The sequence below is a fragment of the Mercurialis annua genome, linkage group LG5, assembly GCF_937616625.2.
Source record: "Mercurialis annua linkage group LG5, ddMerAnnu1.2, whole genome shotgun sequence".
Lineage (NCBI taxonomy): Eukaryota > Viridiplantae > Streptophyta > Magnoliopsida > Malpighiales > Euphorbiaceae > Mercurialis > Mercurialis annua.
Genome location: NC_065574.1, coordinates 1,067,622 through 1,093,558, shown reverse-complemented (window position 1 = coordinate 1,093,558; position 25,937 = coordinate 1,067,622). Strand labels below are relative to the sequence as shown.

General features: G+C 31.4%; 3 protein-coding genes across 3 annotated transcripts; 2 read left to right on the top strand and 1 right to left on the bottom strand.

The window, feature by feature from the left end:
* Positions 1 to 6,063: 6,063 nt before the first annotated feature.
* Positions 6,064 to 13,541, bottom strand: LOC126682635 (UPF0400 protein C337.03). The gene is made up of 8 exons (XM_050378372.2): positions 13,260 to 13,541; positions 10,948 to 11,074; positions 10,266 to 10,513; positions 9,573 to 9,692; positions 9,338 to 9,494; positions 7,849 to 7,988; positions 7,725 to 7,760; positions 6,064 to 7,267 (listed from the first exon to the last, which is right to left on the bottom strand). Exons 2-8 carry the CDS (start codon positions 11,021 to 11,023, stop codon positions 6,482 to 6,484), a joined length of 1,563 nt encoding a protein of 520 aa, XP_050234329.1. The 5' UTR covers positions 11,024 to 11,074; positions 13,260 to 13,541; the 3' UTR covers positions 6,064 to 6,481.
* A 1,507-nt stretch (positions 13,542 to 15,048) lies between these two features.
* Positions 15,049 to 18,532, top strand: LOC126683183 (uncharacterized). Its single transcript, XM_050379023.2, has 7 exons — positions 15,049 to 15,568; positions 16,078 to 16,240; positions 16,356 to 16,556; positions 16,634 to 16,879; positions 17,224 to 17,371; positions 17,602 to 17,833; positions 17,941 to 18,532. The coding sequence occupies exons 1-7, from the start codon at positions 15,166 to 15,168 to the stop codon at positions 18,273 to 18,275; spliced, it is 1,728 nt and encodes a 575-aa protein (XP_050234980.1). The 5' UTR covers positions 15,049 to 15,165; the 3' UTR covers positions 18,276 to 18,532.
* A 1,638-nt stretch (positions 18,533 to 20,170) lies between these two features.
* LOC126680301 (probable serine/threonine-protein kinase PBL7) lies at positions 20,171 to 24,810 on the top strand. The gene is made up of 5 exons (XM_050375401.2): positions 20,171 to 20,537; positions 21,141 to 21,394; positions 21,801 to 21,990; positions 22,706 to 23,094; positions 24,289 to 24,810. Exons 1-5 carry the CDS (start codon positions 20,459 to 20,461, stop codon positions 24,685 to 24,687), a joined length of 1,311 nt encoding a protein of 436 aa, XP_050231358.1. The 5' UTR covers positions 20,171 to 20,458; the 3' UTR covers positions 24,688 to 24,810.
* Positions 24,811 to 25,937: the final 1,127 nt, after the last annotated feature.

Here is a 25,937-nt window from a genome sequence, read left to right as displayed (position 1 = left end):
AGTCGTCAGCTAGTGAACGCATGCTAAAAAGGAAGGGATTTTTGATAAAGATTGAATTAAAAAGGTCTGCTTAGGTTTGACGATCTTTCACTTCAGTACCCATACTTTCCACCCAATTTTACACATTTTAATTCTTCTTTATCAAAATTCTAAATTATATTAAATTCGAGAGTGATTATTAGACAAAATTAGATTTAAATTCGATAATTAATATACAAACTTACATAAAAGTTTAATTTATTTTTTAATATTTGTTCTTTTGTTTTTTGTTTTGAAGAATGAGGAGTGTAATTAGAAGAGACATGAAGAACAGGCTTTATCAGAGGTGAGTTGTTGGTTTGTAGACGGCTGTTCAGTCCTTCTTGTCGGCCCTCATTTAATTTCACAGTTTTTATTTTGGTTTTTTTGGATATTTAAAATAGGGAATTTTACACTAGTGGTTATTAAAAAATTTCAAATCTATTATTTCAATGTTGAACTTTTACTCTTTTTTTTTAATTGGTGTTTAAATTTTACAAAATATAATAGCAAACAAGTGTTTTTAACCAGTTTAGACTACTTGATGTGCTAAAAATATATACAAGATGCTTTCTTGCTTAATTTTTATTGTTACATTCGAAATATGATAATCATAGTACGTAAAGTGATATATTTATCTATATAAATGAAAATGATAATAATGAATTTAAAATTTATTCTTAGTTTGCTACTTTACTTTGTTGTTCGATGACAAAAAAAATGGCTAGTACTCCTTTGAAATATTTTAAAAAGACAAAATATTAATTTAAAAGAAATACAGTTTAAATGCTAAAAAATAACAAATCTATAAAAATTTAAATTGAATCGATTGATAAAAGTAATTAATCTAAAAATTATAATTTATTTGATATGGGAAAAGGAAAGAGTCAAATCGGTTATTGAATTTGTGACTCGATGTCAAATAACTCATTTTAAACTATTTTGATCAATTAAATATAATATTTTCTAATTTTTAAGTCAATTAAAGACAATAGTCTCTATTCTTAACTAAATTAAAAGGACAAATTTAAATAGATCGTATTCTTAAATTTTTAAAACAGTTAAAAAAAGGAAAAGAAATAGTGTAAAAATGAAAAGAGAGGAGGAGGAACATGGAGAGAAGAGAGATTAGTTACTTTGCATAGACGTGACCTTCATGCGCATATTAGAGCATTGTTTTTTTGTTTTTGTTTTTTTGTTATAATCAAGGTCAAATCAGTCTTCCTCTGCATCATATGCATTCCAAAACAAAGTCAAATTAATCAATTTTTCTATTCGGATTTTATAAATCAGCATGCTACTATTCATTGAATCGACCCGTATTCACGATGAGTGTTAGTATTATTCTGAATTTTTAAAAATAATTGGTGGGATTGTCTTATTTTATATTCATATCCATTTTATTTTTGTTAATTAATTATATAAATATGATGAGTAGTAGGGTAATACTATTACCAATATTCAAATATCGGCATTATTTTTATATATATGAACAAAGGATCATTTTTTTTGAATTTGGCACGAAATATTAAATACATCTAAATTCATAAACCGGATCAAATCATCCCAGACTTGGCAAAACCGGATCGGTTTTACTCTTTTGAACAAAAAAGAGAGTGGAATAAGCTAACTCATAACTCTAATTAACCTTAATTTGAGCACTAATTAATTTTTTAATTAATATAAAATTGGGGACTTTTTCTATCTTTTTCTCTAATTGACTCTAATTACTCTCATAATCAATCATAATTTATCAAAATTAATATTAATTAAACCCTAAAATACTATCGAAATATGAATTTATGTTGTATATAAAATAAAATGGGCTGGGGCTAAATGATAGGGTGTGATGAACGGTGTTTTTTAACCGCAGTTTATCGGTCTTTGATTGTTTTTCCATTCATTTTTTAATTATTTCATCCGCTTTATTTTTTCGTCACCAATTTCTTCCATTATTGTCTAATTTATCCATTAAAAACAATCTTCATGCTTTAATTATTTAAAAGAATTAAGATAATTTAATTCTAAAAAAAAATAGATAGTATACAGATTAATAAAATAGAGAAGATTAGGTCGAATTTGAGATGCGGACACACATTGTGAAATGGATGGAATGAGTATTATTTATTGTGTTTGATTGATCTTCTCTTCATGGGATGTTTTTCTTTGGACTTGGACGCTTTTTTCCCCTATGATCTGATATGAAAGAAATCTAATCAAATAAAAAGTATAATTTTTCTTCCTATGAATATTACTTAAGTATGTTGTTGGTATCCCTTTATCAATACTATCCAATAAAAATCCAATAAAATATTTGCAAAAGGAAGAAATTTCATACACCTGTGAGTTAAGAGATGCCTTTCATCATCTCATTATTATTAATGTTTTTTCTAAAACAAAATATAATTTCGTTCGGGCGGCTAGGTTAGTTAATTATTTCTAGTGTATATATGGAAAAAGAGTCATTTATATCTTTAAGATTTGATTTTAGGATCAAATAAACCCTCAAAGTCCGGAAAGATTCAAATATGCTTCCAACGTCCTGAAAAATGAACAACCAGCTGGCCCTCCAATTTCGACAACCAAACTCTCAACGTCTCATTTATAAATCAAAATGGGGTCTGGTTGTTATCTTTTTAAGACGTTGGGGCATATTTGAACATTTTTAAATGTTAGAGGGCTTACTTGATTTTAAAAACAAAGGTTAGAGGCATAAATAACCTTTTTCCCTATATAATTAGGGAGGGGGAGTGAGGCTCGAACATGAGACATTTTACCAAAATGTCTATGGCTATTATCACTGTGCTACAAGAGCACGGGCATATATGAATAATGATAATATATCAATCACTTAAATGATAAATGATACTTTATAATTTGAGACTAAAAAAATTTAAAAATTAATATCTATCAATTTGAGGTAGGCAGAGAATTGTAGTATTTTACTCTTTATCTTCTGCAAAAAAAAGTTGTTGGAAATAAAGTTTTGTGGCATATATTCCTCAATCTTTTTGAACCCTCTTTGACTAGTATTTGTGATAATATAATTGCGAAAAAGATGTTACTTGCATGAGCAAAAAATTATCTACTGTCTGATTCCATGATAAACATTCAACTAGTTGAGTATTATTATTGGCTAGTCTAATTATAAATAATTTTTATGATTTTTTTTATAAATGCAATTCTATTTAATTTATTTAGAAACCCTAACAATTACTACTACACTCATTTCAAATAAATTTTATAATATAGTTGAATCAAATAAGGAATTATTCTACAAACTTTCTAGCTATCAAATCTTAATTAAAACAGTATAGAGATAAGACTGCATGGATGCATTAATTTATTATGATTTTTACTGATTAAAGTATCTATTATAATCAACCGAGTTGGTCCAAGTGGTAAGGAGTTTAATATCGCTTAAGTAAGGTGTCGGATTCGAGTCTTGTAAATGCAGAAAATCTCCGCTACCAGACTCACCCACCATGCCAGGTGCGCGACGCGGGTCGCATCCAGATTAATCAGGGCGAAACTTTAAAAACCGGATGGGCAATAAAGAAAAAAAAAGTATCTGTTATAAATTTTACTTTGGATATTGCTGAAGGTGTGTATGCACATGATCAGGTCCAACAGGTTACACCACGCATGCCTTAAATATGCCTAGACATGTAAGCAACATGTCTAATAACAAACACTCCCTTTTGATTAAAGAAATAATTTTACTTTTAGTTCAAAGTTAAAATAGGTAATTAATTATAGTACTTCAAATAATTTTTTTTTAAAAATAAGGGAACAACAAGATTTGGAACATAAGTTGTAAGCTTAAAAAGGAGAAATCCGTACTCATGCTTCTTTTAATAGAAAACAAAATCCAATTTGGAATTCGAAATACTTAAATTTAATATCAAACCAAGTTCCAATATCAATTATAAAAATTTGTGAGATTCACGAGTTAAAACAAACTCTATATATTTTTTTTATTAAATTCGAATTCGAAGTACATCTGATTCTCTCTCAAGCGTCTTCATTTTTAGACTCCAATATATTTTCTCAAAAGGTCAACAAGATCTGACCAAAATTTTAATTTATTAAAAAAATTAAATATGAGTTTTGGACAAACTCTAAATAATTTGGATTACCCGAAAATTAACACCAAAAAGCTAGACTAACAAGTTAAAAACAAACCAAAATCGCACAAATCATATGAACTATACATAAACATGTGTAGAACAATAATTTTTTGACCAAAGTTTTTATTGCAAGTTTCAACACCCTCAACGAAATTTCAAATCAAGAAAAATTGTTAAACCTGATTTTTTTAATGTAGATAAAATTTCAGTATGTGATAAGGATGCACATATGTTCTTTTGTGTTAAAAATATTAAAATATATAGTAGTACTTTGTAAACCTTTTATAGTGAAACAATGGGAGATTTAAATAGCATGTCTCAGTCCAATGCCGGTGCCTATTTAGGGCAAGTAGAGATTTTATTGGATAAGAAGGAGATCTGAGTTGTTTGCGTCATTAAAAAATTCAAAGTGAAATAAAGTTAATTTTGTGAATTCCCTTGCTTAATTTAATTGCTAATTAATTGTGGACATATATATATATATATATAAAAGTTTATTTAATGGTTTGAAGACTTAGATAAACGATTATTTAACATATTATTTTACTTTTTATAAAAACACAATAGAATATATGCTTAATAATTCTCATATTTTTAATTGTTTAAATATGGTGCGCATTTTGCATGTAAAGTTATATAAATAATATAAATTATTGTCGAAATCTCATCTGACATAGTATTAAATATTTAGATGAATTTATTATTAACAATATCACTCTAAGATACAACACAATTTCTATAGCGAAATTATATCTTTAGTTATTATAGTTTTCCGAGAATAATAGTCTACATGAAAAAAAATTATTAACTAAATATCATCATATATGAGGAATTTGAGCAATTTTTATATTTTATGTATCGGTATTGGGATGTGACGGTGGGTTTGTCTCAATTTGAGTTTAGACATTGTCATGAGGGAATGTCTGTCTGTCTTTTCTTTTCTTTACTCTCAAATTTGGTTGTTGTATGATCATATTAAATCATATATATACATAGTGGTATTATTTATTAATTATTTGCTAATAATGATGACTCTTTCATACAATGCATTTCTCATAAAAGATTGAATAAGTTAAGTTTTAGATCTAATAAAATAATTATATAAATTTGTTTGAGAAAGGGGAGCGCTTTCCTATAACCTAACAGTTTGTTATTTAACGTTTACCATTTGACTTATAACTTATTGATATAATTCTACAAATTTGAATATAATTTTTTTTTTCATTTCTTTAAAATAAATATAGAAAAGAAATCAAAGCATGTGTAGCAAAACAAAGATTTGGTCCCCTAAACTAAGAATATTAGCAGTATATAAATTTTGTTGTGTTAAAGTAGTTGATGACAACATAGTCCCAAGTAAAAACTTGACCAAAACTTGGTTTACAATCCCAAAAATATGGGAACTCAAACTCTTTGAGCATTTCTTTTTTGACCACAACTATGAATGCTTATACTGTTATGATGGCGTTTATGCTGATATTCTCCATATTTGAGCAACAAGACTAGACAAAAAGCTTCTATTTGTGACTCAACCCACTCCAATTTCTTCAAAATATGTCAAAATGTTCCTTTCAGTAAATTTTCATAGATAAAAATTTAAAAACTATATCCATAACGCAAAATAATATAAAAACTTTATAGCTTGGTTCCTAGAAGCTTTTTGCATTTTGGATATTAATCTAAAAATATAAAATAATGTTTTATTAATATCCAAAACGCAAAATTTTCAATGCTTCTAAAAAGAAAAAGATTGACCGAATGAATGAATTGTGCGCACTACCTCAGTTGAGCTTGAAAACAACATTGTTCATGGCTTCATATGCTTTTACTTTATCATTACATGTCATCAACAGGCAATACGTGACCGTTCATCAAACGAGTTCTAAGTGTAAATCTATTTTTCGAGCAGCCAAACTTAAAACTTCTATGAAAATTGGAAGATAAAAAATCAATATACAAGCATTCCTTGATCCCCTCTAACTCCATCATTGAGTAAAACAGGGACAGTATTTCAACTGAAAATGGAGCAAAATTTGTATCCATGCTTCTAATTTTTATGTAAGACGACAAAATTGAATCTTATCCAACAATACAAGTGACAACCCGCAGAAAATGCAGCTTATAACCCTAAAATTAATTAACTAAAATCTATTTCTCTATGGATCAATCCATAAATTTGCTTCAACTCCCAGCATCGAAGTTACAAACATTTACATACCTAATTTTGATGTATGATTGATGAAAGATAAATAATAAAAAAAGACTACATTAGTTTCGAATCATCTTATGTTTCCTCCCTGAAACCTCGGCAGCGTCAGCCTTCAAAAATACCATTATTGCCTAGAAATTGGTGCCATCGGCATTGATGACGGTTGGCTATACAAATTACCATCTGAGCCTTGGTAATTTTGGTATGAATTTGTTGGAGGTGCTGTAAAGGAAGCCATACCTGTCATTTGAGTTCCGACTCCGGGATAGCCCGGCAAGGAAGTTGGTTGTTGCTGGGACATGCTGTAGTTGTACGGCACAGCATTTATTGATCCAGCAGTCTGCATGTACTGGGATATTGAATATGGCTGCATAGGTGGTAGCGGTGGCAACGGTGGAGGAGGTGGAGGTGAAGATGGAGGAGGTGGTGGCTCACTCAAAGTTAATTGCTGACCAGCGGTTGTGACTTGGAAAGGCAGGAGTGGTTGCTGCACAGGATTCTGGGTCGGAATATAAGGCTGGTCATGATTCTCATGCTTAGCCCGCTTCTCGGAGGGGTATTCACTCGATTTTTCTTTAACCGGATTTCCAATGACACCTTCCGATGCAAGAGAAGAGAGTACATACGAAAGCATTTGGGCAGAGGATGTCGATGCAGTTAATTTTGCAGCCACTGCAGCAGCTGCAGATTTTCGAGGATCTTCCTGAATGTGGCCAGTTTTTTCAGGGAAAGACGCCTGACCGGCATACATTGCTGGTGCAGACTGTTCCCTACTTACAGTTACAAAGCTTTGAGGTGCAGCGGAAGTACTGGCCTCCTTCGAACTTTCAGGAGCAGCTAACTGCACATTATTAGAACGTAGCAACTGCTGGAAGATTTTATCAGCGTGTTCTGACTGGGATTGTGCTGCCTGCAAGATAAAATTAAGTTTAGGAAAAAAAACAGACGTGCTTAAAAAATTGATATAAATAAGAATTCCCGATCCAAATCGGCAGGACCACTAGCAGGCTGATAATGAACTACTTGTCAGCATTTTGCGAATATCAAACAGCCAATATACTGATTGAAGTGAATACAGAATAAAAAGGAAGCTTTTTATCTGTGCTAATTCACAAATGAACTACATGATGAACAAATCATTGATGAACACATGAAAAATCTTCGGCTTTTATTGAAGTAGATAAATTTCATATTTTTAGTACAATTTCTTTTTCAAATCAAAGCTAATGATAATTCGATCAAGATAGAAATATAAGGGGAGATCACATAATTCAACCGTTTGTGGCCATTATCAATTAAAACATACTGAAAGAGAGATATCCAGTGTCGTATACATAATTAAAAGCTAATTTAAGTAGATGCCAAACCTGAAGCTGATTGCGAACTTGTTCAAGCTTAGATTCCTGATACAAAAATATTTCAGCTTTAGTATGCTATCATGCAAAATCATATAATCATTATGGCAAAGTAAATTTTATTCATGTCTTGAACCTGCTCGTGGAGAGCCTCTCTCAGATGAGAAACAAGATTTCCCCTTGATGATTCAATTGCTGTCAATTGCTCAATGCTGTCTCTCAATATAGCACGCTGCCCTTGCAGCTCTTCCACAAATGGAGTTCCATGGAATTGTGCTGTTTAAGAGGAAGTATAAATCATGAATAAATTCCAGTGAAAAGAACAAAATGGACCACTTGGGAACTTCCTAAGTTCTAAGTTCTACATACTTTCAATCACCGAACTGAAACAAGATATCAAGCTATGATGCACGAAAGCCTTGAGGAAAGCGCGTTTCCCTGTTTCGATAATGTTTCTGTTTCCAAAACTCTCAAAAACTCTTCGTAATGTCTCGGGACCGTTTATGTAAATAATAAAAGTTAGATACCCATTTCCTCGAAGAAATAACTTGAAGAACCTATAATTTTTTAAAGAGTTACTTATAATTAAAACATGTATATATATAATTATTCACCAACAAACTTTATTATTCACATTAATCACAATAAACAAACAAAAACTCTCTTTCTTTTCAAACACAAAAATCTAATGTAATAGTAATTTATTTATATAAAAGTTTATTTTCTATAAGTAAATTTTGATATATATAGAATATTATAATTTTTAATATTTATAAACATATCTCACGTTTCCCCCACCTTTCCGTTTCCTATATTTTGGAAAAGGCCATTTCCCGGTGTTTATTTCCATGTCCGTTTCCGTGCAGCATAGATATTAAGTAAAAGCAAACCGTCACTGGAACAAGATACTGTAACCATAAAACGACCGTCTTTATTTAATTACGATATAAATTATGAATTAAACATTTTTTTTATTTCAGTTAATGCATATGATATATTAGATATTTCTAACTCATTTTTAATTCATTCTCTAAATTCTATTAATTTAAATTTCACGCACTTTTCTATTTTTTCTTAAAAAACTGTCTACGACAGGCTATTTACGTTATGTTATATAACTCTTATGGGTACCACAATCATGACTGCAACGTGATTACAGTCATTACTGATAACTGAGTCCATTTTGTGCTCCCAACTTCCCATATATAGGTCACAACAGTCCACATAAGTCAATTTGATTTTAATGGGCTAGTGTTTTGCATACTGATACACTTTACTGTATTGACAACTAAGTAAATGAAAACAAAACAAAGCAAAAATAATAAAGTTAAAGAACAGAGCTAATTTCAATATCATCAGGTAAAATAAGTTTTCTATACTATAAAAGTAAAATTGAACATGTTCAAATGTTCTTGAAATTTATGATAAATGACAAATCTGCAGAGCTTAAGAGTTCCATAAATGGACGTATCACTATTGCATCAAAATTTATTTTGAAAGCTTGAACATTTAATGCAAAGCAAAGAAAAGCTATATGCGCAAAAGAACAGAATTATATAGAACGACGTCAAATCAACAAACAGAAGCTCAACAATATGTTATAAAGATTTAAAGACAAGAATTACCTAAATCAGAATTGCCACCAATTTCCTTTTCAGCTTTCTCAAGACGGCTAATAGCACTCCTACATTTGCTTATTATAACACCTTCATCTACATGGCCACCATGAACAACTTGATATCCTGATATTATTTTGTCTAATATACTTCCAGAAGGCTGCTTCTGTTTTAAGAAAAGATAATGAGGATTAAAGTCCTTTAAAACATCGTGGAAAATAGAAATCACAGGAATTCAATGTACCAGCTTGGGGCCTAAAGGTTTTTCATTTCTATTATTATGTTCTGAGTGCTTCCCCACAAGCTCTTCCTTGAGTAATTGCCCACGGGAACCAAAAACTTTTCTTTCTTCCCATATGCCAATCTGAAGGCAAGAACAATATAATCGATTATAATAACCAAAGCAAGCTAGTTAAGAAGTTAGTATCATAATCAAGAAAAAGATCATCAATGTGCACAGGTCTCTGCATTTTGCTCAAATTTGCTAAAAAATTTCTACCAATTCCAAATGCAAACTGAGTGCATAACTCTTGTGTCTATAGTCCAATCCAAATGCACCATTATTCACAGAATCAAACAGCAGAGGCAGAGGGCAGTGCAGCAAAAGTATTATGTTGGCAATGATGTGAAATAATTGAAACCAAAATGAAATGCTCAAAAGTAATCAGATTATAATAGTGTGATGAGCTATTAGCAATTACTCCTTGGTAATTGCTAATAGATGGTATATTTAAGAAATTAAATTGAAGTGTGTCCATATAAAACATTATTTTACAACTTTAAATTATTTTCAGGTCATTTTGGCTTTAAATGATCAGATGGAATAAAGGGCACTTGTACTATTACATATGGCAGCTGTGTACATGGCAAAAATGCATTAAGAAAAGATAGAACAACAGTCATTTAGTAAAGATATAGTAAAACCAGTACTAGTTACCAGTCTTAGTGCGGCATTTCTTCCAACTTCATCACAATTGTCAGTTACGTCGCGTAGGGCTTCTGGAAGAACTTTCCAAAATTCACCAACAAACTCTGAACCCTTTCTACGGCTGTTCTGCAAAATGTCATTTGCAAGATACAGAAAAGCCAATCTCTGCTCACGTGGGGAACAATGAAACTGTCTAGCCCATGTTTCAACAACTTGCTTTGCTTTATTCATATGGAAAATGCACCAGTGCGATAAAGCTTAGCACATTAAGGATGGCAAAGAGCAACAACAAAAACAGTCTACTAAAATTGCAGGTCACAGATGCTAGCACAGGACGCTGATACATATATACTGAATTTACTGCGACCATATATCAGGAAAATAAACTACATAGGAAACAGTAAGTAGCATACAGTAAATGACTTCTAAAACCCGATACTCTGCTTCAAATGAACAAAGAAAGAGCCAATGACCAGCAGCATAATTCAAGGTCTCGAGTCATAGAAAATGCCAAAGGCCATTAAAAACAAAGTTACACAGCTTTTCATAAGCTGACACTAATCACAGCTTAAGCACAGAGGACTCACTGTTAAGAAACTGAAAGCCTTGAAATAAATCATTTTAAATAGACACAAAAAAGCAACATTAATAGGAGAAGAAGCATCAGTGGCTCCCCATATCAAAAGGATACTTTCTATGCTTGCCTGTGAATGGTTGAGCTTGGCAAGCTTTTCCATTAAAATCTGAGGATTAAAAGAACTACCCATCGATTCTCCCAATAAACGATGCAAAAAGCTGATCTTTAAAACTGATGAAACCTTGACAAAAGGAAGAGATAGAAATAGAGAGAAGAGAGCAAAGTTAATATCAATTCACTGTTTAGATGTTAATCTCAACTTAGTGGTCATAGAACGATTCAAAACATAATGCAAGAAAATAAGTATGCATCAAAACATAATAGCAGCTAAAACCGAAACTAGCAAAGTTGCTTCAAGTAAGCTATGTCATATTTCACTAAAAATGCAAGAAATAAATCTTCAAAGGGCACATTCCTTTTTAGCACACTTGCGCAATAGTACCTCAACTTAAAGAGAGCAATCTCATAATTGCAACAATAGAATGTTCATAAATGTTCTTTTCGATTTATACTTCCTTTATTGAAAGTAATATATTATCACTTTCTGTAGAATAACTGGAGTCCGACCAAATAGAGATACATTAAGACACAGAAAGGGAAATTACAACCCTAATTAGTTAACTACTTTATGAGGGCTCCGCATCAGGGTTTTAAATAACGGGCAATATATTACTGTCCATCTATTATGGAGGGTCCTATTTAATGATGCGTTACGAAGAGTTTTGACTAATTCAATTTCATCTGTTCTTTTCCAAACTTTACCAACATCGACCATCCTGCCCACTTCTTTTTAATGCATTTTTAAATCTATCCGTTTCTATGGAAATTTCCAACAAGGATTACAGAAGGATTAAAACTCAACATAAAGACGGGAGTGTCAGTGTGATACAGCCTGATTCATCTGCACGGTTTCAAAACCGATACAGCTAAGTCCCATTATCTAGAATCACGCTACATATACCGTTTTTGAAATGGGTTCAGTGGGAAAACTTATCTACTTTCCCTATTAAAGATGAAACATTTGAGGACATATTTAATGACAGTTTAATTTCTGGTGGTTACCAGCTCACTTGTTGGCGGCTAGTGGCCAGTGCTTAGCTTAGCTATTATTGGCTTGGGGGGAAATTTAGAGACTGGCGATTAGCAAAGAATATATTAGGTATTTTGTAGCTATTTAAATTGCATTTTATATGCAAATTGACAAAATTATGACATGGTATAAATTATTTACAAATAGAATGATATATGTGCTAGTACATTAAGTTTCTTTGGTAATTTATCAGCTTGAGAAGTCTTTCTACATGAAATTCCACCTTTTGAATCCAAATGCTAAAATTCTTTTCAACATTTTAAGAAAACCAACAATTCACTCATATCCTTCAATCACTAGCATGAATTACTGACTCCCGCCCTTCAAGTGGTTCACATGTAAACTGTCAAATGCTAGCTGAACCATAAATATTAAGGACACAACAGTTTCAAAGCGTTATTTAGATTATCCGAATCGTAAGGAAACCATTTATGTAATTGAATTTGATCTTATTCTTTCTTTAAAGTTGTGGTTGGGCATTTGTTGCTACTATAAGAAAGCAATCATTCAAATATGTCAATGCCTACTATTTGCTAAGTTTCATCACCGGAGCTAATTACGGGCATAATTGGGAATCCAATTGGATTAACATTCACTCATGGAATAACTATGGGAAAGAGATTTTGAATCTTGAATGAGAAACTAATCTACATGAAAAGAAAGTGGAAACTATCCAAACCCACTACCGCATTTATCAAAACTAACATTCGAAAAAGCTTAAATCTTTCAAAAATAAGAAAACGAAAACACCAAACAGCTATAAGTTTCTCATAGCACACATATATACAAATTAAGCAGATGCTCTTAAGTTTAAATTCGAACTCATAAAGCAGTTAATTTTAACAGCAGTATTCAAGCGTATGAAAGTAGCACGGACACTTCATTCAATCAACATGTCCCGTTTCGGAAACCTTCCAGTCCGAAACTTCATTTTTTACATAAAAAACCTTAAAATAACACTGTTTCGCTGTGTCCGTGTCCGTGTCCGTGCTACCTACTACATCAAATGATAACAGAACAAAGATAAAACATTATACAATTTTCAAAACCCTACAACTCTTAAGTCTTACCAATGTTTCTTTCCTATTCTATTTTATTTTTGCCCTACAAAATAAAAATCACCATTTTTTAGCTACTCAACAATATAAACTCAACTCAAGCAACAACAGCAAATATAACTACTACTACTACGCACAAACAAGTTCCAAACAACTTTTAACAACGAATTTTCACATAGACGACAATAAACTTAAAAGAGTGAAAAAACAAAACAAACCTGCAAACGAAATAATGCGAGGATTAAGGAAAGCGGTTCTCCTGATAGAAATTTATCATCAAACTCAAGACTTCGAAGAGCAAATTAAGGGTCTAAATTATCGTCGCTAATAACTGTGAATTAATTCTGGAACTGTTATCGGAGTTTTATAAGCTAAAAATTACCGGCTCCGGGAAAAGGAGCGGTCGTTGTTGGTATGGTGTAGTTTTTGAGTGTGGGCTCTCACGATTTTTTTGAGTTTTTTCGTGTGTGTTCTTTTTGGTTTATATATTCCTTTTAGCGACAAAAGTACAACCAAGAGAGACGAGTTGGGTTGGATGTGATGACGATGTAATGGTCCAAAATATTTTTGTTATTTATTTAATTAAATACTACTATATATTAAAATTAATAAAATTATATATAAATAACTATCTTTTTTTTACATCAAAAATTATATCTAAAACAAAATTTTTATTATTAGAAATGTACCTATTATATGTTATTTGTTAGAATGGTTAGCGGAGATTAATTATTAGTATTATATATACGGCCTGAAGAGAGTCATAAATTTAATCCACGACTTCATGCACAAAACAAAGAGTTAGTAGACCAAACTTTTAAGTGTTGTAATTATTTTAAACCTGATAAATTTGATTCATCTATAATTTAGAACATACAAGCTCGAACATACAAACTCCGCAACATGTAAGTGCAAACTTTGCGACATACAAGTTTGAATTATTATAAAAACAACTTAAACGAATTAAAAATACATTAAAATGTCTATTATCATAAAACTTGAACTAAAGTTCGAACAAATATTGGAATTTAAATGCAATAAAAAATTAAAATAAATAAATGTATATAAACACATAATTTTATTACGAAACATTTTATTTAGAAAAATTATTACACGCAACCGTTGCGCCATGTCATTCGTGCAACAAACCAATGGTGCGTTAGCCATGTGGAAAAATTCATAATAAAAAAATTAAGTAATAAATGAAAGATTCCCTATCGCAAATCCCTATTGGCTTGTTGTAATTATGACATGGCACAACCAATGCATGGGATAAACACTCTTTTATTTATTAAACGGATCATAAAAAGATATGATATAATGATTCTCGAGTCTCCGCTAAAAGCCATAAAATCACCTTCTCCCAAGTCCCAGCCTCAATAGTTAATTATTGAAAAGTTCCTCCCTCTAAAATGTATATTTCTCTCTTTAAATATTTATTCAAATTTATTTATTGGGACTTAGAAAGGGCATAATCGTTGGGTATGTTCGTTGTGTAGGGTTTTAGCCATTGTGGGCTTATATTGGTAACCTAATAATTAGTGGGTACCCTACATAAAATTCAAATCAGCATCCCAAATGATTTATAATCACTCTTTAATATATAGTGTCACATTTATTTTTTTAAAAGATTACAATTTATAAGTGTTTTTTTTTTTTTATAAGTGTTTAGTATGGAGCTAAAAGAACATGCAAAATATATAGCTACATATAACTTGTAATTTTTTAAATTAATTGATACATAATTTTTAAAATAAGTTAAAATTTATAGTGCAATTTCATTTAATTTTTTTATTAAAAGATTTCAATTTATAAGTGTTTAGTATGGAGCTAAAAGAACATGCAAAATACTATAATTACATTTAACTTGATAGATGTTTGAATTAAAAAAATACGTTTTTGATTTCTTTAACTTTGTTCTATTTTTCTTGAAATTTACTTTTAAAAGGTTTTTATGTTATTTGTTTTAACTTTTAATAGTTTCTAAAAAATTTAAACAATTATTTCTTAACAAAAAAAAACAGAAAAAAAAAATCCACCGACTGGAGTAAGAACGAGATTCTTTCAGAAGCTGCATTAGAAGTAACCACACACACAGAGAAAACAACAACAAGAACAAGAAAAATGAGGCGGTGGTCGTTATCTTACGGATCCAAACGGAGAAGATTAATATCCGTACACTCGTTCATCATCACCGTAGCATTAATCTTCTTCTCCGGCGTCGGTTTACTGTATTTCACGCTTAGATCCGACGATCCACCAAACGACAGCGTTTTCCACCTCCAACAGCAATTGCTAGATTATCAGACTGCTGCTGCTGATGATACTAATATTTACATAACCTCCGCCTCTTATCCAACCGGCAGCGTAACGGAGATGGATAGAATTAGATACAGGAATAGCAGTGCAGCTGGTTCGAAATCTTGCGCTACCGTTGAAGAAATGGGAGAGAGTTTCAACGGCGGTGACGTGTGGAAGGAGAGCCTACGTGTCAGGAGTATTATTCACCGCCACTTCGCCGTCAACGGTAGCTTTTTTTATTTGATACATCATTTACTGCTCGGTTCTGTTTTGTTTTGGTGAATATGATTAGCATGAAAATACTTAAATACAGCACGTAATGAAGAAATTATGCTGCTAATGGTTGAATGTAGTTATAAAAGTGACGTAGTAATCAAATTTCATGCTTATAATTTAATTTTCAAAGTGGATTAGATTTAGCATTGTACTGATTAATTGTGAATTGAAATTAGTCAGTAATCTATATGATTTAGCAATCATGTGGTTAGGTAGCACGGACATGGGAAACAGGGTTGTTTTAAGGTTTCCTATGTTAAAAATGAAGTTTCATATCCAAAACCCCATGTTTCCGGCACATTTTCAAAACGGTAAACGTTGATAAAACGGTAAACGTTGATTGAATGAAGTGTTTGTGCTACCTGAATGTGATCTTTTAAGAAGGTCACTGAAAGAATATTTTCCTTAAGAAAATACTTGCTGGAGCTGAAAATGTATATGTTTTTGGCTCTGTTTCAGGTGCTTCGATGGTCCGAGATTTTCCTCCGGAACAGTTCTGCAGACATGGTTTTGTTTTGGGGAAGGCATCAGAAGCAGGCTTTGGAAATGAGATGTATAAGATCTTGAATGCTGCGGCTTTGAGCATATTGTTGAACCGGTCCCTGATCATTGGGCAGACTAGGCATATTGGTTCTTTCTCAAGCCTTTCTATATCTGTTTTATACTCAATATACATTTTTCTACATGTTTAGGGTTTCTATTTGTACTGATAGTTGGCTTTACTTGTACATTTTCAGGGGTAAGTATCCTTTCGGAGATTATATATCTTATTCCAATCATACATTCACTTTGAATGAAGTCAAACATCTGTGGAGACGAAATGGCTGTCTAAAGAAATATGGAAGGCATTTGGTTATAAGGATTGATGATTTTGATAAGCCAGCAAAAACAGATGTCCTCTGTAGTAATTGGAGAAAGTGGGAGCAACCTATTATATGGTAAAGTGTAAAGACTGGATTTTTAAAGTTAACTCATTCTTTTGCGTTATCTCTGAAACTTAACTATAGGACTGCAGGTTTCAGAATACAACAGATGCTGTGGCTAGTCAATTTTTCTCGAAGAATGTGCATGCAGAAATGAGTAATGCTGCTTTTGATTTATTTGGACGGACGGACCTTCTCCAATCTAGGCCTAATGTTTTTGGGGAGCTGATGAAATTTCTTATCTCCCCTTCTGAAGATGTTACAGCAGCTGTTAACTTGGTACTTGGAGGTGGAAAAAATCCTGATATATCACTGCATATGCGGATGCTAATGAACAGGTATCCTTCAATTTTTATCATGTTCTATTCGAGTTAGGAATATGAAGCCTTATATTAGCATGTAACTGCTGAAGAAAGATATCAGCCTCCTATGCTGCATGAGCCTTGTGGTTACTGATGAATTGTACCAGTTCATTTACCTAGTTCGATCACAAGCTTATGAAATTAGAAATCATCCTGAAAATAAGACTTGAGACATGCATTGCTACCAAGTGAGGTTCATAAACATGCATGGATAAGCATATAAAGATTTATTTAAGATGCTGCTGGATGTCTGAATATGTGCAAAGATTATAACTTCAAAAATGATTAGGGATTAAGTCTCTTTATTTTTTGTTTGTCAGGCCTGTGAGAGCCACAGGAGCAGCATTTAATTGCATCACCAAAGCCATACAAAAATTACACCAGAATTCGAAACCTAGAATGGTTTTAGTATCAGATACTCCATCATTCATAAGCAGTATTCTTCCGAACATAAGCGAGCTTGCAGAGGTAATTTACTTGCTTTATTGAATACTGCTGGGCTCACTCTGGCGTCTGGCCTTGAGCAGAAGAAGAAAAAGAATGAAAAGTTTAATATTTGACTAAACCTTTCATTTGCTCTCATACTTTATAACACTTGTGAGTTCATATTATATAGATCTGAAATCAAGTTCAGGTCGGAAATCAAATTCAACATCTTAGTATTGCTTACTGGTTTCTAATTGATTCACTTTTTGCAGGTTCTTTATTTCGATTATAAACATTTCCAAGGAAATGTCTCTCTAGCTATCAATATGTCACCGGGTTTAGAGTTTAGAGCGAAGGACTGGGGCCCTGCACCCAGATGGGTTGCCTTTGTGGACTTCTTTCTGGCATCGCGTGCAAAGCATGCTGTTATTTCTGGTGCACACAGACGTGTCGGAACTACCTATGCACAACTAATTGCAGCGCTGGCTGCAGCTAACCACCTAAGTAATCGACACCCTCCTTCCTCTATTTTTTGTGTGTCCGTACATTGAGCTTTTTCTTTAGTGAAATCCTCTGATTATAGCTACTAACATAATTTCTCTCTCTTGCAGAAGAAAACTCAACTGGTTCAAGTTTTTCATTCTTGAGCAGCTTCCAAAGTAATTTACTAACAGATGGTTTAAGGCTACAGGTTGGTTGGGGACATGTTTGGAATAGATTTGCCGGTCCTTTGAGTTGTCATAACCAATCCAATCAATGTGCTTTGACACCTCTTCTCCCTCCAGCTTGGTGGGATGGTCTTTGGCAATCTCCAATCCCTCGAGACGTCCGTAGGCTAGCATTACTCGGAGTCAAACTATCCGGGTTTGGGACAGTTGATGAAGATCATCTACGATCTGTCTGTAGTTCAAAGAAAAGTACAGTAAAAACTATAATGATTATATGAAATTTGATTCCTGCAGTTGCATTTTCCTCTTTTAAGGGGAAAGAAAACGGATTCAGGCGAAAACCGAGATGCTTGATTGAGCGAGCTGGTATCTGCAGGAGAGGAGAAGATTGATGTGATCAAAGAAATTTTCATTTCCTCTGTTGTGAGATATGTGCCAAAATTTAAAAAAATTGTTTCCTTGTAACATAGCATTTATTTCCTAAACCATAATTATTCATTTCACCTTTTACTCTTGGGTGAAGCTTTTATTTTTCTCCCCAAGTCTTAATGATTTTGATTTTGTGCACCTGATATTACAGGAATGCTAACATTACAACTTTTAATTATTTAAACTAATTTTTTTTTTGGGTTCCTATCCGTTTTTCAAGGTTTCGCCCTGACTAATCCGGATCCGATCCGCGTCGCTGGTATGGTGGGTGAGTCTGCTAGTAGGGATTTTCTGCATTCATAAGGTCAAGGCTCGAACCCGAGACTTTACTTAAGCGATATCAAGCCGCTTACCACTTGAATCAATTCTGTTGGCTTATTTAATTAATTTTTAACTTATCATAACTACATCAAATTTTTATATTAGTAGCATGAAGTACCAATAAGAGACTTTCATAGAGAGGTCAAGTCAAACTCATATAGATAAATATTAAAAGGGTTAACTTCTAAAAAAATCACGAACTTTACATGAAGTTTCATTTTGATCATGATCTTTAAAAATTGTCATTTAAAGGCACGAACTTTCATTGTATTTCAAATCTATCACTAAAGTAAAATTCGGTATATTTTATCTGACTAAAAATTCCTAATTCCAGATACTCTAACTGAAAGATAATAAGACTTGATGTTGATTAATAACTTGGGTCTTTCATTAATGGCAACTTTTAAAGATCATAATTAAAATGAAACTTCGTTTAAAGTTCATGATTTTTTTAGAAATAAACTCATATTAAAAAATGACGTTTTCAACCGCCTACACACTAAATATACATATAATAATGTCCAATAAGAATGTATATTATACACATTATACTTAATACTATAACACTATAATGTTTAAATAACATTTAAGAATGTATGGGGATATAAAAAGAAAATCAAATAAAACTATATAAATTGATATGAAATCAATTGTATTTTGTTATTTGTATGTAAAATTAGAGATTTTTTTTTTGAAATATAAATAGTAAGTTAATTTATAATTTGGGAAGAACTTTATCAGCAGTGTCCGAACTTTTCATAATATGCTATTTAAATGTCTAAACTTTTGTTTTGTAAAGTTAATATTCTAACTTATCAAAAATGTATCAAACTTATATTTTTAATTAATTTTCCAATTTTCAAAAATAAGTTTAAAATTTATTGCTATAGTTTGTCTTTAATTTTATATATACAAGTATTCCATTTCATATAACATCATCGTTTATTTTACTAATATATAATGAAGAAATTTAAATAGAAATGAGGTGTATATTGGTCCTTTTAACACATCTATAATCAGAATTACAGTCCTACAAAGGAAATAAAAGTTTAAATATTTAAAAAAATTAAGTTCACACACCATTAATATAATTATATATATATAATATTAGTTTTTAACTTAATTTTTTTTTCAAAAGTGTCCACATTAGATGGAAATATATTAAAGTTTTATTTAATTATTCGGTTATAAATATGTTTCAAATCCAAAAAAAATACACAAATAAAAGTAAAAAAGAAAAATCTATCTCAAATCCAAATTATGATATCAAATTATGAATGTCAAACATAAATACCAAAAGAACCTAGATTTTCTATAGAGAAAACCGTGTACGGAACTAAATCCATCATGCTTTTTATTTCTTTAAGGGGAAAAGCGTGTAATATTTTTGTCATGAAACTCTTTTGTATAAAAATAAATGTAACAACTCCTAAAACTTCCTCTTGTTCTTCTTCTTTCTCATGTCTTTTCAAAATTGTTCATATATACATTTAAATAAAAAATATATATGTAATTCTCAACATGTAAAATTCCATTGAATTATTTCTTCTTTATTAACATTTTCTTATATATAGTTATATCAAACGGCGGTGTCGTCTCCACGGGATTCCCTTTTCAAAGAATAAATCTTGTTTTCCATTTTCATTTCCGATCAAGAACAAAAAAAAATTATTAGTATATCTAATTTTGATTTTCATTGTTGTTTCTTGAAATGGGTCATTGCCCTTGTTTTGGTATGTTGAATAGGAAGAGGCTGAAACATGATATTATCATTAAAGAATCCTCTCATGGTAAGTTTTAAATTTTTTTTTGTTGAATTTTATATGTTCATATGAGATAAATAATTTATATATGTAAATTATGTTTATATATTTTATATTTTCTTTCATTTCATTGGCTTTTGTTGTTTAGGCTTTAATGGAAGGTATTGAATTTGGTGCAACTTCATGAAATTATGTTATTTTATTTTTGTATTTGTTCTGTTTTAAAGATTGTTTTTAAGGGCTTTAGAATGTTAATTGCCATGCCATTATTATATGACTATCATTTTGATAATTAATTTAATCATCTTTGATAAAATCTTTTGTTTATCTATGAATTATGTTTCTGATGATAAAAATCTTAATGTGGATGTATGATCAAAATGTTAGCAAGAGAACCTCAAATTAAACAAATTTAATTTTGTTTTTTAGCTGAATTTAGCTGAATACACCATTGTGTTTTTCCATCAAAATGATAATTTGATCATTAATACGGCTTTCCATAGAATTCTACATATGAGATCAAATAAGAAACTCCGTATACTCAATTTAATTTAATTTTTGAGTTTCAAAATAGCATAAAAAGAAGTGTTTCGAAATCTAACATCCATTTCTATTGAAAAATAAATTCAGGTTCGGGATCGAAAACACGAGCATTGTCGGGATCAAAATCAAGATCGGGTTCCATGTCGTCGAAAGTGAATGTAGAAGTGAGACAAGAACAATCTGTTGCTTCAAGTCATAGAACAAATCCTTCAAATTCTTCTCATATGTCTCCAACATTCACCTATGAAGAGCTTGCAATTGCAACCAATAATTTTAGTTCTTTAATTGGCAGAGGCGGTTTTGGTGCTGTTTACAAAGGAAAATTAGAATCCACTGGTCAGGTAAAAACAACAATTAGTTTAATTTTTCTTGGAATTAAAGTTTTTTGTTAAAATAGGGGTGTTAAATTTTTAGGGTCATTAAACTTTTGTTTTATTTTATTTTGATCAACGAACTTTAATTTGTTTCAATTTAAACAATAAACTTTAAAATTACAAGTAACGAAGATTTCCTTAATAGTTCAGGCCAAATTGAGTCTATATGGCAATCGGATATTGTCATATCATATTGTTCGTACATCAGTAATGAATATTAAATTTTCACGGTCATTAAACTCAAACACTCTGTATTTATAACATATTCTTATTAAAACATCGGTTTTTTTTCGTTTCAGCATTTTCATTTCCGTGCAACATAGCTAGTATTATGTTAACATTAGTCCGATCTTGATTAAATGTTGATGATCAGGTAATAGCAGTTAAGCAGCTAGATTTATCAGGCATACAAGGAGAAAAAGAATTTCTGGTGGAAGTTCTAATGCTGACTCTAATGCATCATCCTAACCTTGTCAATCTGATCGGTTTCTGCGCCGAGGGCCAACAACGTATTCTAGTTTATGACTACTTGCCTATGGGATCATTGGAAGATCACCTTTTCGGTATTATATTACCTTCGCTCTCTTATTAAATTGTAGTATTTTTACAGAACGGTTTTCGACTTTTAATCTTTTAACCAAATTTCAATTCTGCTAAAAAAACAAGTCAAATAAATAGTTTGATTACCTTAATGTAAATAAGACATGACGAATTTTTGTCGGCTAAACCCATCATAAAATCCCTATACTATTCGCTTTTATTTCTTTTTGTCCTTAACAAACTTTTTACATACTTTAACTATTTAGTTTGTACACTTATGATACTACAAAAGAACGTCGTTTTAAGTGCATGAAATAACGTCGTTTATGATATAAAAAAAACCATGTGTATAAATAAATAATTAAAGGATCATTTAAATATAAAAAGTTCATCCAGGATCGAGTGAAATAAAAAACAATAGAACAAAGGCTTCGGAAATGAGTTTAGCCTATTCCATCTTTTGTGTTCATGTAAGAAGAAATTCTAACGAAAATCATTTACATTATGTTAATTCATAGAAGGGAATCACATTGGATCCTTTTTAAATTTTATAAGAAGTATGCATTCCAAGCAATATTTTAAAGCTATTTCATGAATTAAAGTAAAGAATAGTCAATTTATTCGAAATAAATATTATATTCCGCACTTATTTCATAAACCAAATATACGTATGAAATTTTAGTCTAATTAGACGAGTAATTATCATTTTTAGGGTTTATGAATACATGAAAATTGCAGATATTAGGCCTGGCGTGGAAGCCCTAGACTGGAATACAAGGATGAAAATCGCCGGCGGAGCAGCTAAAGGATTAGACTATTTACACAGTGCAAATCCTCCGGTGATATACAGAGACTTAAAAGCATCAAACATATTGTTGGACGACTGTTTCAACCCTAAACTCTCCGATTTCGGACTCGCAAAGTTCGGTCCGATCGGAGACGATTCCCATGTCTCCACCAGAGTTATGGGCACATATGGTTATTGTGCGCCGGAATATGCCTCCACCGGACGGTTGACTATGAAGACTGACATTTACAGTTTTGGAGTTGTGTTTTTAGAGCTCATTACTGGCCGGAGAGCTATCGAGGAAATTAGCCCTAATCGTCATAGACATCTCATTCATTGGGTACGTATTTATATTATAAACACAATTAGCTAGTCCACCGACGACCTGTATTGAGTCTACCTAAAAAGTAAAAACAAATCTAAAAAAAACGGGTTGTATAGGTATAAATTTGTCCAACCAAACCACATGATAATCAAACCAAACTCAAATCAAATTAATTAATTTTATTATTTTAAAATTTATATATATATTAATTAAAAAGTTATTAATACTTTCAAATTAACCAATATGAATTCCAATTAATTTAATAAATCTAATTAAACTTAAATTTAAATCAAATGAATTTATATAATGAATTTATTAAAATTAATTTAAAATACTAATTAATTTGATTTAATTTGATTTTGATTTGGTCATGATGTGGTTTGGTTGAATTTATATAATGAATTTATTAGAATTAATTTAAAATAGCTACAAACGGAGAATATTTTAAGTAGACTCGGTCCACCACGTCATCCGTGGACTAAGCCTATAGCATTATGATATGTCATTAAAATAGTGGCAGTATCGTAATATTACTATTCAAATGTGTAAAAAAGTAATAAAAAAATTACAATAATGCCACTTTTTAATGACGTGTCATAATATAATAGACTAGTTCACGTATGACGTGGTAGACTCAGAATTTCTCGCTATAAAAGATAATAAATATGCTAAAATTGACTAATTCTGCCGATTTTCAAAGGTTTGGTTATAATATTTTATTGGGATTGACCCTAAAAAATTTAGGGTTAATGTTAAAAAAATCATGAACTTTACAGGTTTTCTCATTTTAATCACGCAGTATAATTTTTCTCATTTTCATGCACGAACTACCACTTTTTGTCAAATTCATGCACGATGCTGAGGTGTCACAGTTCCATTGGTGTAACTCGCTGAGATGGATATTATTTTACACCAATGAATGAGTGCCACCTCAGCATCGTGCATAAATTTGAGAAGAAGTGTTAGTTCGTATATGAAAATGAGAAAATTTAAATTACGTGATTAAAATGAAAAAACGTGTAAAGTTCGTGATTTTATTTTTGACATAATCCAAAAAATTAATACTTTAACGATTTAACTAGTTCAATAATTTTAAATTTTAATAGGTGTGACTTTTGATTCACGATCAAATTGGTTAAACTATTTAGTCCGAACTGCTAAACCAAATTTCTTTGATCGATCTATAATTTATTTATGTGACATCTACAGGCACTTCCTATGATGAAAGACAGATGCAATTACCTGCAATTAGCAGATCCAAAACTGAAAGGACAATTCTCAATGTCGGTATTCACCAAAGCAATAGAAGTAGCATCAACTTGTCTCAACGAAAATGCGAATTTAAGACCTTCAACGAGCGATTTAGTGTCTGCTATGGATTTTCTGGTTACGCATAAATTCGAAGCGAAAAAAGGAAATTCAAATTGGCCCGACATTGATTTTTCCCCGAGTTTAACCGCAGTTGTTTTAGAGAAAGATTTAGCGAGAGATCGCGCTGTTGCGGAGGCGAAAATATGGGGAGAAAGTTGGAGAGAAAAGAGAAAACAAAGCACACATAGTATCTCTAATAGTAGTACCAACAGCAGGTTTCAACCTACTATTGCTTAACGATTAATGTATTTCCATGAGAAAAAACTATTTAAAATGAATTGAAATTTTTTCTACTAAGAACTTGTTTATGAGTTAAAATGCCCATTTAAAGATCAATAAAAACAAAGAATTCTTAGTGTATGATGATGAAAAATAGTTTTACTAAATCATTGAAAAGGTTTAGCATAAGATGCTGTTGTTCAATATTGTATTTCACAAAAATAACACTACTATATTATTATGGTATATGGTGCACTAAAACTTTTTGAATAGTCTCTCTCGCATTTCATGTCCATTTTGTAATATGTATTTACAGGGGTGAAGTAGGATTTCTTTAGTCCGAATTTAACTTTTAATTCATATATTATGATTTTTCGGTAGTCGGGACTTAGCTTTCATCAACCCCGCATTTACTATATATTTATCTTTATTTTTAAAATTTTACCTCTATCTTCTTTAAAAAAATTGATACGCTAATTTGAGAATAGTTCCGCCCCTAAATATCAGGAGAATAAATATATTCAGATAAAATTGTTGAAGCATCAGTATAACCTTTGAACAGAATTGATTATTTCACAACTACAAATTTTGAATTTCAACATATGTAGTTTCTTTTGGTCTATTGGTCAAGTTTTATTTTATATCATCATTTTTTTTGTTATAGGGTGCATGAGGTTTTTTAAATTGTTCTCAACTATTAGACGGCACCTTTAAATCTTCCACACTCAGATTAATCCCTATTCGAACCGTGTAGGTCCTTTGCGGGAGGCAAACTCTGACCCCAAATTTTAAACAGCTGCATACATGAGTACGGTTCGAACTCACGACCTCACTTAAATTAAAAGAGCGCCTTACGAAGTTCCAACTTTCAACTTCTGCAAAATTTCAAATGATAGGGATTTAAAACCACTCAATTTAACATTACATGGGATAAATGATATGAAACTTCCGCATGTTCTGCTTTTCTGTCTGCTCAACCTGTTTCTTTGATTTCCTCTGTTCCATCGGCCTCTTCTGGTAGTGCTCTGCCTCCTTCTGATTACATAAAGATTAATATAGATGCAGCTACCGATAAAGTTCATAAATTTGGTACGATTGCAGCTATTGCTAGAGATTATCATGGCCGCGTTATTGATCAATTTATGGCGGCTTTTCGTTCTTTTTGGGATCCAGGGATTCTAGAATTTCTCGCTCTCCGTGATTCGATGAATTGGGCCAAATTAAAAGGTTGGCAAAAAGTTATTTTTGAAGGTGATGCTCTTCAAGTA

Excerpts from the sequence above, each read along its gene's own strand:
- LOC126683183 (XM_050379023.2), top strand. The coding sequence starts at position 15,166 with ATGAGGCGGTGGTCGTTATCTTACGGATCCAAACGGAGAAGATTAATA. Across the intron at positions 16,557-16,633 it reads TGGGAGCAACCTATTATATG|GTTTCAGAATACAACAGATG; the intron begins GTAAAGTGTAAA and ends ATAGGACTGCAG. Across the intron at positions 16,880-17,223 it reads ATGCGGATGCTAATGAACAG|GCCTGTGAGAGCCACAGGAG; the intron begins GTATCCTTCAAT and ends TTTGTTTGTCAG.
- LOC126680301 (XM_050375401.2), top strand. The coding sequence starts at position 20,459 with ATGGGTCATTGCCCTTGTTTTGGTATGTTGAATAGGAAGAGGCTGAAA. Across the intron at positions 20,538-21,140 it reads CATTAAAGAATCCTCTCATG|GTTCGGGATCGAAAACACGA; the intron begins GTAAGTTTTAAA and ends AAATAAATTCAG. Across the intron at positions 21,991-22,705 it reads ATTGGAAGATCACCTTTTCG|ATATTAGGCCTGGCGTGGAA; the intron begins GTATTATATTAC and ends TGAAAATTGCAG.
- LOC126682635 (XM_050378372.2), bottom strand. The coding sequence starts at position 11,023 with ATGGGTAGTTCTTTTAATCCTCAGATTTTAATGGAAAAGCTTGCCAAG. Across the intron at positions 7,761-7,848 it reads GAGAGGCTCTCCACGAGCAG|GAATCTAAGCTTGAACAAGT; the intron begins GTTCAAGACATG and ends TTTTTGTATCAG. Across the intron at positions 7,268-7,724 it reads AAGTTCGCAATCAGCTTCAG|GCAGCACAATCCCAGTCAGA; the intron begins GTTTGGCATCTA and ends TTTATCTTGCAG.